The sequence below is a fragment of the Arvicola amphibius genome, chromosome 1 (genome assembly GCF_903992535.2).
Source record: "Arvicola amphibius chromosome 1, mArvAmp1.2, whole genome shotgun sequence".
NCBI lineage: Eukaryota > Metazoa > Chordata > Mammalia > Rodentia > Cricetidae > Arvicola > Arvicola amphibius.
In genome coordinates this window covers 150,755,512-150,768,715 of record NC_052047.1, presented here as the reverse complement: position 1 = coordinate 150,768,715, position 13,204 = coordinate 150,755,512, and the positions used below count along the sequence as shown (strand labels likewise).

Here is a 13,204-nt window from a genome sequence, read left to right as displayed (position 1 = left end):
CTCAGCTGCGCTGGCCCCAAGCCGGTCACACAGTAGCTGCTCACAAAGACTGACCCAAATAGGAGCAAATGACCCCCCCCCCCCCCCCCCCCCGGGGAACCACGGCATGGTTTGCAGAACGCTGAATTCCGGCGGCCGTCTGGCCTGCAGCTCCCAATTACCATATTAGAGATAAGGGCCTGGCTGTCCCAGGGGTCTAGCCACGATCCGCTCCTTCACCCCAAAGCCTAGCAGCCGGGCTTCCTGGTCGCCTCGACTTCTCGGTCTCAATCTTTGGACAGAGCCTGTTTCCCTTACGAGTAAAATGAGTCTCTTAAAACTATCAGAAATAATAATCCGGTTTCTGGAACCCCAACGAAAGACACGCGACGGCACAGGCGCGGGCTTTATTATAAAGCACGTTTGTTGCGACCATTTGCGTGGTAGGGCTGCAGCCGAGTCACGGTTTACCTCGGCTCGCAATTTAGCGCAGGCGCCTGAGGTCGGCCTGTTACCGGAGAGAGGAAAAGTTGCCACTTCCGGAAGCTGGGTTGGGGGAGTGCGGAAACTTTAGAATTTCCAACGAGAACCACCCCTTCGTGGCTATTGCACGCACCGGAAGCGACTCGAGCTGTTCGCCAGCTCTTCACCCCGTTGAAGGGACACAACGATCCTCTTTTATCCCCAAGGCCTCGGACTTCCGCCCACACCCAACATGGCGGGCGACGAGAGCTGGTACAGTTCCGGGAATGTGGAGCAGAAGATCACTGGGAGGGGGTGGAGCTTCCTTTGCCCAAGTTTCGATCCCACCAGGACTGGATAATGCGCGTCCAGCTAGCGCTTTGTCGCATCTGTGTTGCAGTCCCAGCGCTCTTTGGGCGAGGAAGTCCCTTCAGGGAAGGAAAAGAGTTATATGAGTGAGTCTTACCCTGGCGTCCCGACAAGTCCCCACATTCTGAGTTGGAATATAAAGACCACCGCCACCAGCTTGCTCTGAACTGGGCGGTCAGAGACGCTACAAGATGAGTAGGCTTTCAGAAATCGGGATTGGTTGGAGCCCAGAAACTGCTGGGACCCTAAATGAAACCTCAGAGCCAGAGACCTAGAGTTAAGAGGATGGGGCTGAATTCAAGAAGTTCAAGTGGTTCAGAAGTTGAGGAGAGGTTCAGATATTACCAAGCCTCGTTCTCTACGAACCTCGGGGATTCAGGCTCTTTGGCCTGAAGTCTGTACTACAGATCCCAGAAAATCCTGGTTTTCTTAGTGGTCTAGCTGTAAAAACTACAAGTGCCGACAAGTACTGGGGCTGGGGGCGGGGCTCTGAACAAAGAAAGAGGGAGGAACTCCTTGGACTACAAATCCAGCCAGCAAGTCACCGGACACAAGTGATAGGGGACGGATTAGAACTGCAAATCCCGGCATACCCCGGAATACGAAAGGCCCAACCCGGTGAGTCTGAAACTACAAATCCCGACATGCCCTAGATAACAGAAAGGGCAGGCCAGTATAGGTCCCGTCGCCGCCTACGCAGGCGCTCACCTTGAAGGAACCCTCAAACTCATCACTCATCCTTCGGAGCTCACGGCCGTACCGCTGCGCGGCCCAGAGGTTGGGGGGAGCCGAACGCGAGCGGCCCCGAAAGGGGCTGAGCTCCTCCTCCATCCCTTCATCCTCTTCGGTCCCCGCGGAGTACGAACTGTGGCGACTCCGGATCTCCATTGCTCCAGCGCCTGCAGGAGTCGGGTTGGAAGAGGTGTGAATCTCGACCTGCTGTTCACTCCCCTTCCAGTAGCCCCAGTCTCTCCTTTGCTAGTGGAGGGGAGCTCAGAGTGCTTTTGTGAAAAATCGATTTAACGCCACAAGTCCTTATCGAGTAATGGAGGACGCCTTTGGTGCACACAAAGATTTTCTACTGTCTCTCACAAAATAGGGGCATAAGGGATAATTGTCACATGGTGTCATAGCAACCCCTAAGTAGGGAGGCGCCCTGCTCTGTCTTTGCAAGGGTCTCTATTGCACCACTTTTGTGGAGACAGTGTCCAGAACTGTGGGTGTGTTGTTTTTCTGAGACTAGCTTTTATGTGCTAGACTATCCTCCCCACCTGGTTCTACAGACCAAACGTGGAGGTTTGTCCTGGACGTGGTGGTTCACATTTATAATCCCAACACTGGTGAGATGGGAGCAGGAGGTTAAATTCAAGGCCAGTCTCAGCTACTTGAGAAAACAGTCTTTTTTTTTTCCCTCACAAATGGGGTGGGGGTCGGGAGAAAAAAGCTACACAGGAGTTAAGAGAAGTCCGTTTTCTCAGGTTGACAAGGCTGTTAAGCCCTGGGACCAGAGTCCCTGGGTTTGGAACCCAGAGCCCAGCAGGCTGTGCAACCTTGTCTTGCCCAATCTCCCTTCAACAAGGGAGTCTCACCTACCCTGCCCTGCGTACTAGCGCACCTGTGTGAAGGTCACTTTGGAGTGTAGAAGTGCCCTGTGAGCTGCAAGCAAATGGTGGAAGATCTGCTTCTTTGATCTGGGTACTGTGTGCCATCCTGACTTCTGCCACCTGTACCCCCTCTGCCCAGGCCAGTGAAGACCCAGAACCACTCCCAGGGGCAGAGTCCAGAGCTAGGCACAGCCTGCTGCCCACACCCAGTCTGCAGGGAAAGCTTGGGAGAAAGTAAAAGAGCCCCTGGGTTTGGGGGTTGGTAAATTTGCTGCTTTTTCTCAGAGATCAGCGGGCAGAACTCTGCTGCTCAGCTGTAGGCCGAAGGATCCCAGCTGCAGATGTGTAACAGAAAGCCAGAGGTAGGAGGATCATGCAAAGCCTGGCCTGGATCTCTTCAATGCACCTGGCCAGAACAGTACCACTGGCCACCTACAGAGTATTTCAGTGGGACTACTCATCAACTAGGTGGTTTCCCCTTTTGTGACAAGATGCCCTCTGACCTGCACTGGCACCTGGGCACTGTAGCTCATGTGCTCCCTCCTCCAATGAATCTGCCTTCATGAGCAGTGTTAAAATCCTTGCTTAGCATGCTCAAGGCCCTGGGTTCCATCCACAGCACCTCACAAGACAAAAAAAAACCAAACAAACAAAAAACCAACCAATCAAGCATGACACTGAGCAGGTCGGGCTGGAAGCTTCCCTTGGATTGACAGAGTTCTCAACTCCTATTATCGGGGAAGTTCAGCCTTCCCAAGGCCACACAGTAAGTGCCGAAGACTGGTGCAAACACTACCTGACTCCAAGGGCTGTGTTCATCTCACGTCCCAGCACCCCTTCAACAGTACACAGTGGCCCAATTTGGAGAAGTCATTTCCTTCTTCCCCCACTAGTGTCAGCTATGCCAAGAGCCTATGCGGTGGCATGGAGGACTGTCAGTCACTAAAGGTACTTAGCAGTGCCAAGCACCCCAGCAACAAAGTGACACTTGTCATGTCAAGGGACATTTTATTGATTGATGAGATAGGGTCTCGGGTAGCTGAAATGCTGGTCCTTCTGCTCCCACCTCCCAACTGCAGTTTATAAGGTGCTGAGACTGGAAGCCACCAGGCAGGTCCTCTACAGACTGAGCCGCGTCTCCGGCCCCTGAATGGAATTTCTAGAAATATCTTTACATTTACTGGAAAGAACCTGGAGATTCTGTGAACTCCTCAGATAAAGAGGGTGGGTGGGGTGTGGCCCAGACCCACCTCAATCCCTCAGGGGAAGGGATGGGTTGCTCTTCTGTGGGTGGATGCTCAGGCCTCCTGACTTATGCCACCTCCCACCCCCAGACAGACTCGGGGTGGGGAGGATGGGAAGAGACTGGATGTTAAGCACCTTTAAAAAGTTCTTTACCCACAGGGTTTCTGGATAAGTGGGTGTGGCTGAATGGGAAAATTCATAGTTCAGGAAGCATCCTAGTGTACTCCATTAAAACTGACGGGCGTGCCTGGCGGTGACAAAACAGGAAAAGGTGCTTGCCACCAAGCTTGATTACTTAAGTTCAATTCCTGAGACTTGTGAAGTAGAAGAGGAAAGAACCAAACCAACTCCCAGAAATTATCTTCTGACCTCCGTGCAGGCCCTTACACAAACAAAACTCAGCTAGGGGGAACGAGTAATAAAAACAAAACAACGGAGTCCTGTACCCTCCCAGCACAGCGAGTCTCTGCCCTCCGGCAGCCCAGGCCACAGTGCACGCCAGCAGTGGCCTGCCCAGACTTGAGCTGTAGCCTTGAGGAAACACATTTTAGTCCCAGCCTGGGGCCTCACCAGGCCCTGCTCTGGCCAAGCCTTCTGTCCCAGGGCCTCTACAACAACAGCCCAGCTTGCTCAGAGCTGGAGTCTAGACAAAATGTCCTCCACAACACCACTGTGCCCACCATTGCTTTACTTGATAAAACCGAAATACGAATATGATATAATTTTTACCTGTTACAATAAAATATTTGTTAAAGAAAAAAAAAAAAACAGGCCGGGCAGTGGTGGTGCACGCCTTTAATACCAGCACTCGGGAGGCAGGGGCAGGTGGATCTTTGTGAGTTTGAGGCCAGCCTGGTCTACAAGAGCTAGTTCCAGGACAGGCTCCAAAGCTACAGAGAAACCCTGTCTCGAAAAACCAAAAAAGAAAGAAAGAAAGAAAGAAAGAAAGAAAGAAAGAAAGAAAGAAAGAAAGAAAAAACAGGTGGTGGTGGCGCAGGACTTTAATCTCAGCACTTGGGACAGGCAGCTCTCTGTGAGTTCAAGAACAGCCTGGTTTACAGAGTGAGTTTTAGGACAAGCAGAACTGCACAAGGAAGCCTCGTTTCAGAAAAAAAAAATAATAATAATTTGCTCTGTGGAATTTGTCGACCAACCATTTCAGTAGATAAAAACTGTTCCCAGGCCGGGTGGTGGTGGCGGCACACACCTTTAATTCCAGCACTCGGGAGGCAGAGGCAGGTGGATCTCTGTGAGCTCGAGGCCAGCCTAATCTACAAGACAGGCTCCAAAGCTACAGAGAAACCTTGTCTCGAAAAAAACAAAACAAAACTGTTCCCAGCTAGACGTGGTAGTACATGCCTTTAATCCAAGCCCTTGGGAGCAGAAACCAGAGTTCAAAGCCAGCCAGGGCTACTAACAAAAGTCCTTCATTGAAAAGACAAAATAAACTGTTCCTACAGGTGGTGCAAACCTGAAGTCCCAGCTGCTTGCTAGTTGGCTATCTGAGACAGGAGGGTTGCTTAAGCCCAGGAGTTTGAGGCCATCCTGGGTAACAGTGAGATTTTGTCTCAACAAATATAACAAAGGCTAGGGATATGTGGTTCATTGATGGTGTTTGCTTAGTAAGCTGAAGGCCCTGGGTCCTGACCCCAAAACACAACCACAAAAACATTCCTAGGTAAGGGGCAGTGCAAAACCATAGGGATTTAGCCCATGTCTGTGGTTTCCCAATCCCTGCCCCAAAACCCAACTAAGTCTACATCCACCTTAAACCTTGAATAGCTATATGGAAGGAATGCTTTAAGTCACTTCTATCCTGAGTCTACCCTGTTTGCCATCCAAGAACACTGGATGTTCAAGGTCCTTTACTACCGATGGAAACCCAGGTCTGCAGAGCCTGAGCTAATTCACACGAACAGTAACCACAATTATGGCAGGCCTAGGACCTCCACAGCACCTCCTCTGTGCTAGGCGGTTTCTGAGCACTGTTAACATGAACTCAAGTGAGCTTACTGCAGCCCTGTGAAGTAGAAACAGTTCTAGTCCCATTTTACAGCTTGGGAAATTCAGGCAGCAGCAGTTAAACCTTTCAATCAGCTCCTAAGGGTCCAATGTTGCAGTCTTGCCCAGAGGCTGGTGTTGGCTGCTTCTCCCACTGTATGGCTTTCTCCCCTTCCTACTGTGCAGCCTGTCCTAGGCATTGCATTGCAGTCCCTGCCCTAGGGATGCTCACAGCCCATGGTGCAGGGAGCTGGCAGGAGAGGCAGGGTGAGCAGAGATAAGATGACCAGAAGCTCCATGGCTCTGACAGGTCTGACAGTTGTAAATCTCTTTAAGGACAATCATTTGTGCTGCTTTGTTTTTCTGGAATAGGGTCTCACTAAGGAGCCCAAGTTGGCCTCAAACTCATCCGTGCTGGGTGCTGAGCTTACAGGCATATACTACCGTGCCCAGTTCTGTAATTGATTTTGAGACAACAAAAAACTAAATCAAACATTTATGAGACACACCCCCACACACATAAACACATTGGCTCAGGGAGTGTTTCCCTTATCTAGTCCCTGCCTAGCATGGGAGGGCAGGGAAGCAAAGAGGACATTCAGCTGCCTGCCCCATGGCTGTTTGCCTGGCAGCTCTCCTTCACGGAGCCGAGCTGGGATGCACCTCTCTGTTCCTTGCCACACTTGCAGGCCATGCTTTCGCTGCCCTCCTAAATCAAACTGCAGAGCTTGTCACTGCCAACTCCATGCCTCAGGCTTGACAGGACACAAACTGCTCTGCCAGCCCCTTCCCCTACTCAGAGTTTACTGAACCTGAGTGGTCCTCCCTGTTCCTTGCCCCTCCTCCCATGACAGTGTCCTATCCCTCCTCCCAGTCCCTCATTCCAATGGGATAACCTAGACCCTGTCACTTATCAAATGACTCTATCCTAGGGTGATGTCAGCCAATTGCCACTTCCTACCTGTTGATGCATCCCTTTGGTGGAGGTGTAAAACCCAAGGCAGCTCCTCTTCTTTCGACTGGGCCAGCTCACCCCACAAGCACTATTTCCTCCTTGTGTACACCATCTAGCACCCATTCCTGGCTGGCTGTTACAAAAGCTACTCAGATGAACTCCCTGCCACTCCCACCAGCAGCCTTCTGGAACCCCACCTTCATTTCTAAAAGTTCCTACCTGATCCCTGACCTTCCCCCATCTCTCTTTCTTCCAACTTTCAAGGGTGCTGGGTGTCCTCCGTGACAGCTCCTTCCTTCCCCCACTCCCAGGCTATCACTGTCTTCATTATAGACCTGGGCCTGGGGATGTGGCTCAGGAGACGAGCACTTGCTCAGCATATGCAAAGGCCCTGGTTCCATTCCCAGCACAGTAAAAAGGAAAAAAAATCTTCCCAGGATTCCAGTCCAAGGTTTTCTTACAATAGCCTTCAAAGATCTGTACAGACTGAATTGGACAGGGCTCTACTTACCCTTCTTCACCTCTTCCTACTTGGGGCCTTGCTACCCAGGAGTAATTCTTGTACTGGGGCATGCTAAGTCTTTTTCTCTTTGTCTGAAACACGGGCCTTCCCTACAGGGCTGCTGTCTCCTAAGGCCAGTCCCGACTACCTTGGTAACTCACTCACCAGTCACTACCTGGCCCTGGGACCCTGCACTCTATTTACAGCACACATTATCTCCTGAGCACTGTGTAGTTTTCTCCTAGGTCCTCTGCTGGCGGTCTGTCCCACCAGTCTAGCACGTGGATGAAGGGAGTTAGCGTGCCTCAGGCAAGAGGAGGGACAGAGAATGGGGTAGGAGCTAGGAGCAGAAAAAGAGCAAGCTAGAAGGGGCAGGGCTGTGGTGGTGCACGCAGTTAATCCCAGGCAGAGGCAGGCGGATCTCTGAGTTCAAGGCCAGCCTGGTGTACAAGAGCTAGCTCCAGGACAGGCTCCAAAGCTAGAGAAACCCTGTCTCAAAAAACCAAAAAGAAAAGAAAGAAAAAAAGAAGTGAGGTGGGATGGAGAGATGGCTCAGTGGCTGAGCATTTTGCTGCTCTTGGGGAGGATGTGAGTTCAGTTCCCAGCAACCACGTGGAGGCAGCTCACAACCACCTACAACAGCTCTAGGGGATCCAAGGCACCTGTACCTGCACACACAGGCACACATATAATTTTTAAAATGCCAGGCATGTTGGCCCACCTGTGATCCCAGCACCCAGGAGACAGAGGCAGGCGGATCTCCAAGTTCAAGGCCAGCCTGGTCTACTGAGCGAGTTCCAGGACAGCCAGGGCTACTCTACTGGCCACTGGAAGGCTCTAACCCAGGATTTGAGGAGTCTTCCAGCACTACCTCCTAGGGTGACCTTAGGAAAGTCACTTGCTCTTGGGCGATCTGCTTATCTCCCGCTCATGTCTATCCTGAGGCCATAATAAGGGAGTCTGTCTTGAGCATTCAGTGAATCCGTTTGATCATTAAGGGCATGCCATACATTTCTGTGAATTAATCGAGTGGTCTTACTAAGGTAGTGATAGTTGGTTTGTAGAAGAGGCAATTTGAGGGTCAGAGCTGCCCCCAGAGTCTTCAGGAAGCATGGCTGCGACAGGGATGCAAGGGGCAGGGAGAGATGATGATGGTGGTGGGAAACCTACCTCCATGATGACTGCTGTTGACTGCCTGTCCCTGTTGGTGTCCGATGCTCCCCAGGAGACCTGGGGCCAGGCAGGAACCTGGCTGGTCCCCAGTGAGGCTAGGGCCCAGATCCCTATTTGCAGTACTGGAGTCTTCCTGCTCACTTGGCTCAAACTCTGGGATCTGGAACATACTCTGGGCTGTAGAGACAAGATAAGAAGTACTCAGGGCACAGCTAAGCAAACAGCAGGGCAGAGGTGCCCATAGTTCCCTCTCCCACCAGAGCAAACCTCCCCGCCCCACCTCAGGCCACCAGTCTTGCCAAGCCCTCATCTGTCTGCTGGGTCTGGCCTGGTAGAGACCACAGGCTGTCCCCGGGATACTAAATCTCTCTTGAGAGCTCTGTCCCGGTCCTGGTGCGTCCCGCTTGCCCGTTATGACCGCGAATAGGTCTCACCCCAAGCCCGATCTCGAGGCCCCAGACCCGGGCCTGCCTCCTCCCTCTAAGGGCGCCCGGTCCTAGTTTCCTCGGCGACGGGAACTGTCACAGATCTGACCCAATCAGTTCTCGAAGTAAATCCCGGGTCGGCCTGGAGGCGGGGCCACCCCAAGCCAGGTCCCACCCCTGCCGTCGGTCGACCTGCTGGTCTCCACCGCCTTCCTCCCGCGTCGCTCCCCAGGCTCCGGATTCCGGGATCGGACTTCCTCACGCCTAGGGCGTGTGCTGGAGCTAGCAAGGGCTGTTTTGGGGTTCCCATTTAGATACTGGAGGCCTCCTTCGGCTGATAAATCCTCCAGCCCTTCTGGGCCCGAATTCCTTCCTGTAAAATGGGGCTAATGACACACCCCGGAGAGCTGGTGAAAACTCTGTAAACAGCTCAGTGATCACTATGGGTGAAAGCACTTGTAGAACCGTTCACTGAAGCTCGGCCGCCGGGTGCAATGATCATTGCAATGGTTATTGCTCTCCCTGGACCGAGTGACCAGGGTGGCGAAGCCGGCTTCTTCCTCCTCCCGCTCGTGGAGGCCTCGCACTGCCCGACTCGGGAACAACCCACCGCACCATCTCGGGAGCTCCCTCCAAGCAGGATGGCCGCCTGGGTGCGGGAAAAGGGACGGGGCACCCACGAGGGCGAGTCGTGGGATTCCCAGGGGCTCGGCTATCAGGAATAGTGTGTGATGCGCAAGCGGCCGCAGGCCGGAGCGCAGGGCGGGCGGACAGAAGCTAGGGGGCGGGGCCGGGTGCCATCTTAGTTGTGGGCGGAAGTTTCCTTCAGCGACCCTGTGCGGGGAAATCGTTGCCGCCCCCAGATGGGCACGCCGATCCCGATGTGGGCTTGGGGATCTAGGCGTGCGAATTAGTGGTCCCCCAAACATTGAGCTGACGATTCATGGCACGGGTAACCCGGGTGCTTGCTGTGTGCGGCCCCGTCTCCGCCTCTCGGCCTCCCGCCGCCATCCGTAACCCCGGACGCCCGTCAGCAGCGCATCTTGCGCCGATTCTCGAAGAGCTTCACGCCGGGCGCGGTGCACGGCCTCAGAGTTCCCCATCGGCCGCTGCGTAATTTGCGTAGCAAACAGACGCCGGCGCAGGCGCAGGAGTGGGGAGGAGCAGCGGGAGCCGGGGAGCTGGAGCCCCGTGTCCCGGCGACCGGATCCCGCGTCCCCAGCAGCGGCCTGAGGACCTGACATCGACTTCCTCTTATTCACCGGGGCTAAGGGTGGACGCGGTGGGGGAACAACGCCTGGAATCTTGAGGACAGAGGAAGAAGCCTCCCAATCCGGATTATTGGAGGGGAAAGAGCCACCAAGCGTGGGGAGGGGGAGAGCGGGGCGTTGGGCGCCCCCGCAGCGGCCGCTGTCCTAAACTGAGGGGCATCGGCCGGCTCTCCCCCTCCTGCCAGCCGGACACGAGCGACTAAGGCCAGGGACTTTCTGTACCACTGCATCCTCCCATCTTGGCTCTGGGGCTGACCCAGGGAGGGACACCCCCAACCCCCACTCCATTTGCCTTGGGTAGGAAAGAGTACCCTTACACACTCCAGAGTGAGGAGTCCAGGGCCCATCCCCCACGTCTCTGTTGAGGAAAGGCCTGGCAACCCCATCTTCTTTCCTCCAGAGTCCCCAGCTCTCACGGCCTCCTGCAGTTCCCACCCCTCCGTATTTATTTCCCTGGCTTCTGGCCAGCCCTCCATCTCTGTCTCCTGATTTCAGGCCTCCCTCCTTGACATGGAGAGCAACCTGTCTGGCCTGGTGCCTGCAGCCGGGCTGGTACCTGCACTGCCGCCTACAGTGACCCTTGGGCTGACCGCTGCCTACACTGCCCTATACGCTCTGCTCTTCTTCTCTGTCTATGCCCAGCTCTGGCTGGTGCTTCTGTATGGGCACAAGCGCCTCAGCTATCAGACGGTGTTCCTGGCACTCTGTCTGCTCTGGGCAGCTTTGCGTACCACACTCTTCTCCTTCTACTTCCGAGATACTCCCAGGGCCAACCGCCTGGGGCCCTTGCCTTTTTGGCTTCTCTATTGCTGCCCTGTCTGCCTGCAGTTCTTCACACTGACGCTTATGAACCTCTACTTTGCCCAGGTAACCATGGGAACTGGTGTGGTGGGAGTAGGAGGGCAAGCCCAAGGGTCCAAAGGAGTGATGGGGATCTCTGCTCCCAGGTGGTGTTCAAGGCCAAGGCGAAGCGTAGGCCAGAGATGAGCCGAGGCTTGTAAGTACTGGAGATGTTAATGGGTCAGGGACAGGAAGGAGCCCACCCAGCAGGGTTGAGACAAGAAGAACCCCAAGAACATTTGTATTAGAGCTTGGAAAAACTAAAGCACCTGGTGCAGACAGCTGTGACAGTGTCAGGGGGAGAAATCACCAGCGTCACCCATGGTGGAGAAGGATAGAAGCTCCAGTCCATGGAATATATATAAATTCCTGCGTTTTTAGTGACCTTGGCTGCACTGCCCTGTCCTCTGCACAGTGACTTCCAGTTTATAAAGATATCTCACAAGCATCTTTTCACATCTCACCTGAGATACTATTTTTTCTCTCATTTGCAAGATGAAGAAACTGAGGCCCAGTTAGTTAAAGCAACGTGTTCAAGGTCACACAGCTGGAAGGAGGCCCAGTCAGGGCTTAGATCCAGATGTTGACACCCCCTCCCCCAAAATCTGGTGCTCTCCCTAAGATACCATAGCTTTCATAGCCTCACCTCTTTGAGTTTCCTCAGAGTTTAGATTGGACCATCTGAGTTCTGGCTGAGCCTGGGGTCTGCTGAGGAGTCGGGGTGGTTGGTGTGGGTCAGGGAGACCTGTGGTCTGGCGCTGACTTTGCTGTGGGCTGCAGGCTGGCTGTCCGAGGGGCCTTCGTGGGCGCTTCGCTGCTCTTTCTGCTGGTGAATGTATTGTGTGCGGTGCTGTCCCGCCAGCACCGGGCACAGCCCTGGGTTCTTCTGCTGGTCCGTGTCCTGGTGAGCGACTCCCTCTTCGTCATCTGTGCCCTCTCGCTTGCTGCCTGCCTCTGCCTCGTCGCCCGGCGAGCCCCTTCCACTAGCATCTACTTAGAGGCTAAGGTAGGGCCACCAACTCTGATGTAGTATCCTGGGGGATCCTTGGACAGAGGTCTTTAGGATGTAAAGGAAGATAGAAGCCTCCTCTACCTTAAGATCCTCTATTGTCATCTCTACTAGGGGACCAGTGTGTGCCAGGCGGCTGCCATAGGGGGTGCCATGGTTCTGCTCTATGCCAGCCGGGCCTGTTACAACCTGGCAGCTTTGGCCTTGGCCCCTCGGAGCCGGCTAGATGCCTTCGATTACGACTGGTACAACGTATCTGACCAGGTAGGCATTGGTCAAATTTATGCCTTCTGTAGTATCTAGCCTCCTATGGCCGGGATCCTCCCAACATGGTCTGTGTGCTGGCAGACTGTCTCAGCCTCTGCTCTTCCCCAGGCAGACCTGGTGAATGACCTAGGGAACAAAGGCTACCTGGTGTTTGGCCTCATCCTGTTCGTGTGGGAACTGCTGCCCACCACACTGCTGGTGGGCTTCTTCCGGGTACACCGGCCCCCGCAGGACCTGGTAGGGCTCCCCCCAACCACCTCTAGGTTCAGTGGAGAGGGCTGGACCCTGGGAATTCTCACCTGGGGTCCTGGGATAGGGATAGTTATAGGGCCTACATATATATATATATATATATATGGATATATATATATGGATATATATATATATATATATATATATATCCATAGTTGCAACTTTCCCCACACACCTACAGAGCACCAGTCGAATCCTCAACGGGCAGGTTTTTGGCTCTCGTTCCTACTTCTTTGACCGGGCTGGGCACTGTGATGATGAGGGCTGCTCCTGGGAGCACAGCCGGAGTGAGAGCACCAGGTAGGAGCCTCAACCCTGCTTAAGGGGTCTTGGGGTCCTGCCTGGCTCCATGAGGCAATGGGGACCAAGAACTGGGCTTTTGTTTCCTCACTCGCTCTGAGCGAAGCCTCTCAGGGTTCCCAGTGCTACCACGTACACCTGCCACTGCCCCAAGAAACAGCTGCCCTCTGACCTAGGGCTCTCTGTTTTCAGCCTCTCTGCTCCCCCATCCTATGTGACCCTGGGCACCACCTGGGACTCCTGGTACTTACCTTGCTTCTCTGCCTGCAGCATGTCCGGCAGCCTGGGCTCTGGCAGCTGGTATGGTGCCATCGGGCGCGAGCCAGGCTGGGGCGGGGCCAGCCAGACAAGGACCACTCCTCTGCTCTTCTCCCAGGTGCCAGGACCTGGCGGTCACCACCACAGCCTCTATTCCACACCACAGACATGATCTCCTTTTACTCCCCTTAGAGCACCCAGGCCCTAGCTCCCCTTATCCCTGGCCCCTGTGCCAAGTGCATCTGCCGCTTCTTGCCCAGGATGCCAGGGGACTGTGGCTGCTTCTCTCCTC

The 13,204-nt window shown here is 54.2% G+C and overlaps 2 protein-coding genes across 5 annotated transcripts; one reads left to right on the top strand and one right to left on the bottom strand.

Annotated features, from left to right (window-relative positions):
- Positions 1-357: 357 nt before the first annotated feature.
- Positions 358-9,492, bottom strand: Bad (BCL2 associated agonist of cell death). 3 transcript variants are annotated; one of them, XM_038338956.2, is made up of 4 exons: positions 8,908-9,492; positions 8,288-8,467; positions 1,519-1,709; positions 358-869 (listed from the first exon to the last, which is right to left on the bottom strand). In XM_038338956.2, the coding sequence occupies exons 1-4, from the start codon at positions 9,023-9,025 to the stop codon at positions 744-746; spliced, it is 615 nt and encodes a 204-aa protein (XP_038194884.1). In that variant the 5' UTR covers positions 9,026-9,492; the 3' UTR covers positions 358-743. The 3 variants fall into 3 exon arrangements, with proteins under 3 accessions (XP_038194884.1, XP_038194892.1, XP_038194901.1); XM_038338964.1 differs by lacking the exon at positions 8,908-9,492 and adding an exon at positions 8,725-8,861; XM_038338973.1 differs by lacking the exon at positions 8,908-9,492 and adding an exon at positions 8,571-8,718.
- A 389-nt stretch (positions 9,493-9,881) lies between these two features.
- Gpr137 (G protein-coupled receptor 137) lies at positions 9,882-13,204 on the top strand. Of its 2 annotated transcripts, none has more exons than XM_038338941.1 (7): positions 9,882-10,853; positions 10,934-10,983; positions 11,607-11,832; positions 11,950-12,099; positions 12,211-12,339; positions 12,536-12,654; positions 12,925-13,204. In XM_038338941.1, the coding sequence occupies exons 1-7, from the start codon at positions 10,497-10,499 to the stop codon at positions 13,082-13,084; spliced, it is 1,191 nt and encodes a 396-aa protein (XP_038194869.1). In that variant the 5' UTR covers positions 9,882-10,496; the 3' UTR covers positions 13,085-13,204. The 2 variants fall into 2 exon arrangements, with proteins under 2 accessions (XP_038194869.1, XP_038194859.1); XM_038338931.1 differs by having other exon boundaries at positions 12,847-13,204.

Bases quoted from the DNA above. Each gene is read 5' to 3' on its own strand.
- Bad (XM_038338956.2), bottom strand. From the start codon at position 9,025: ATGGGAACCCCAAAACAGCCCTTGCTAGCTCCAGCACACGCCCTAGGC. The intron at 8,468-8,907 runs GTCGACCGACGG...TTGTCTCTACAG, and splicing joins AAGGCGGTGGAGACCAGCAG to CCCAGAGTATGTTCCAGATC. The intron at 870-1,518 runs GTGAGCGCCTGC...CCTTCCCTGAAG, and splicing joins AGTTTGAGGGTTCCTTCAAG to GGACTTCCTCGCCCAAAGAG.
- Gpr137 (XM_038338931.1), top strand. From the start codon at position 10,497: ATGGAGAGCAACCTGTCTGGCCTGGTGCCTGCAGCCGGGCTGGTACCT. The intron at 10,984-11,606 runs GTAAGTACTGGA...TGTGGGCTGCAG, and splicing joins CCAGAGATGAGCCGAGGCTT to GCTGGCTGTCCGAGGGGCCT. The intron at 12,340-12,535 runs GTAGGGCTCCCC...ACACACCTACAG, and splicing joins ACCGGCCCCCGCAGGACCTG to AGCACCAGTCGAATCCTCAA.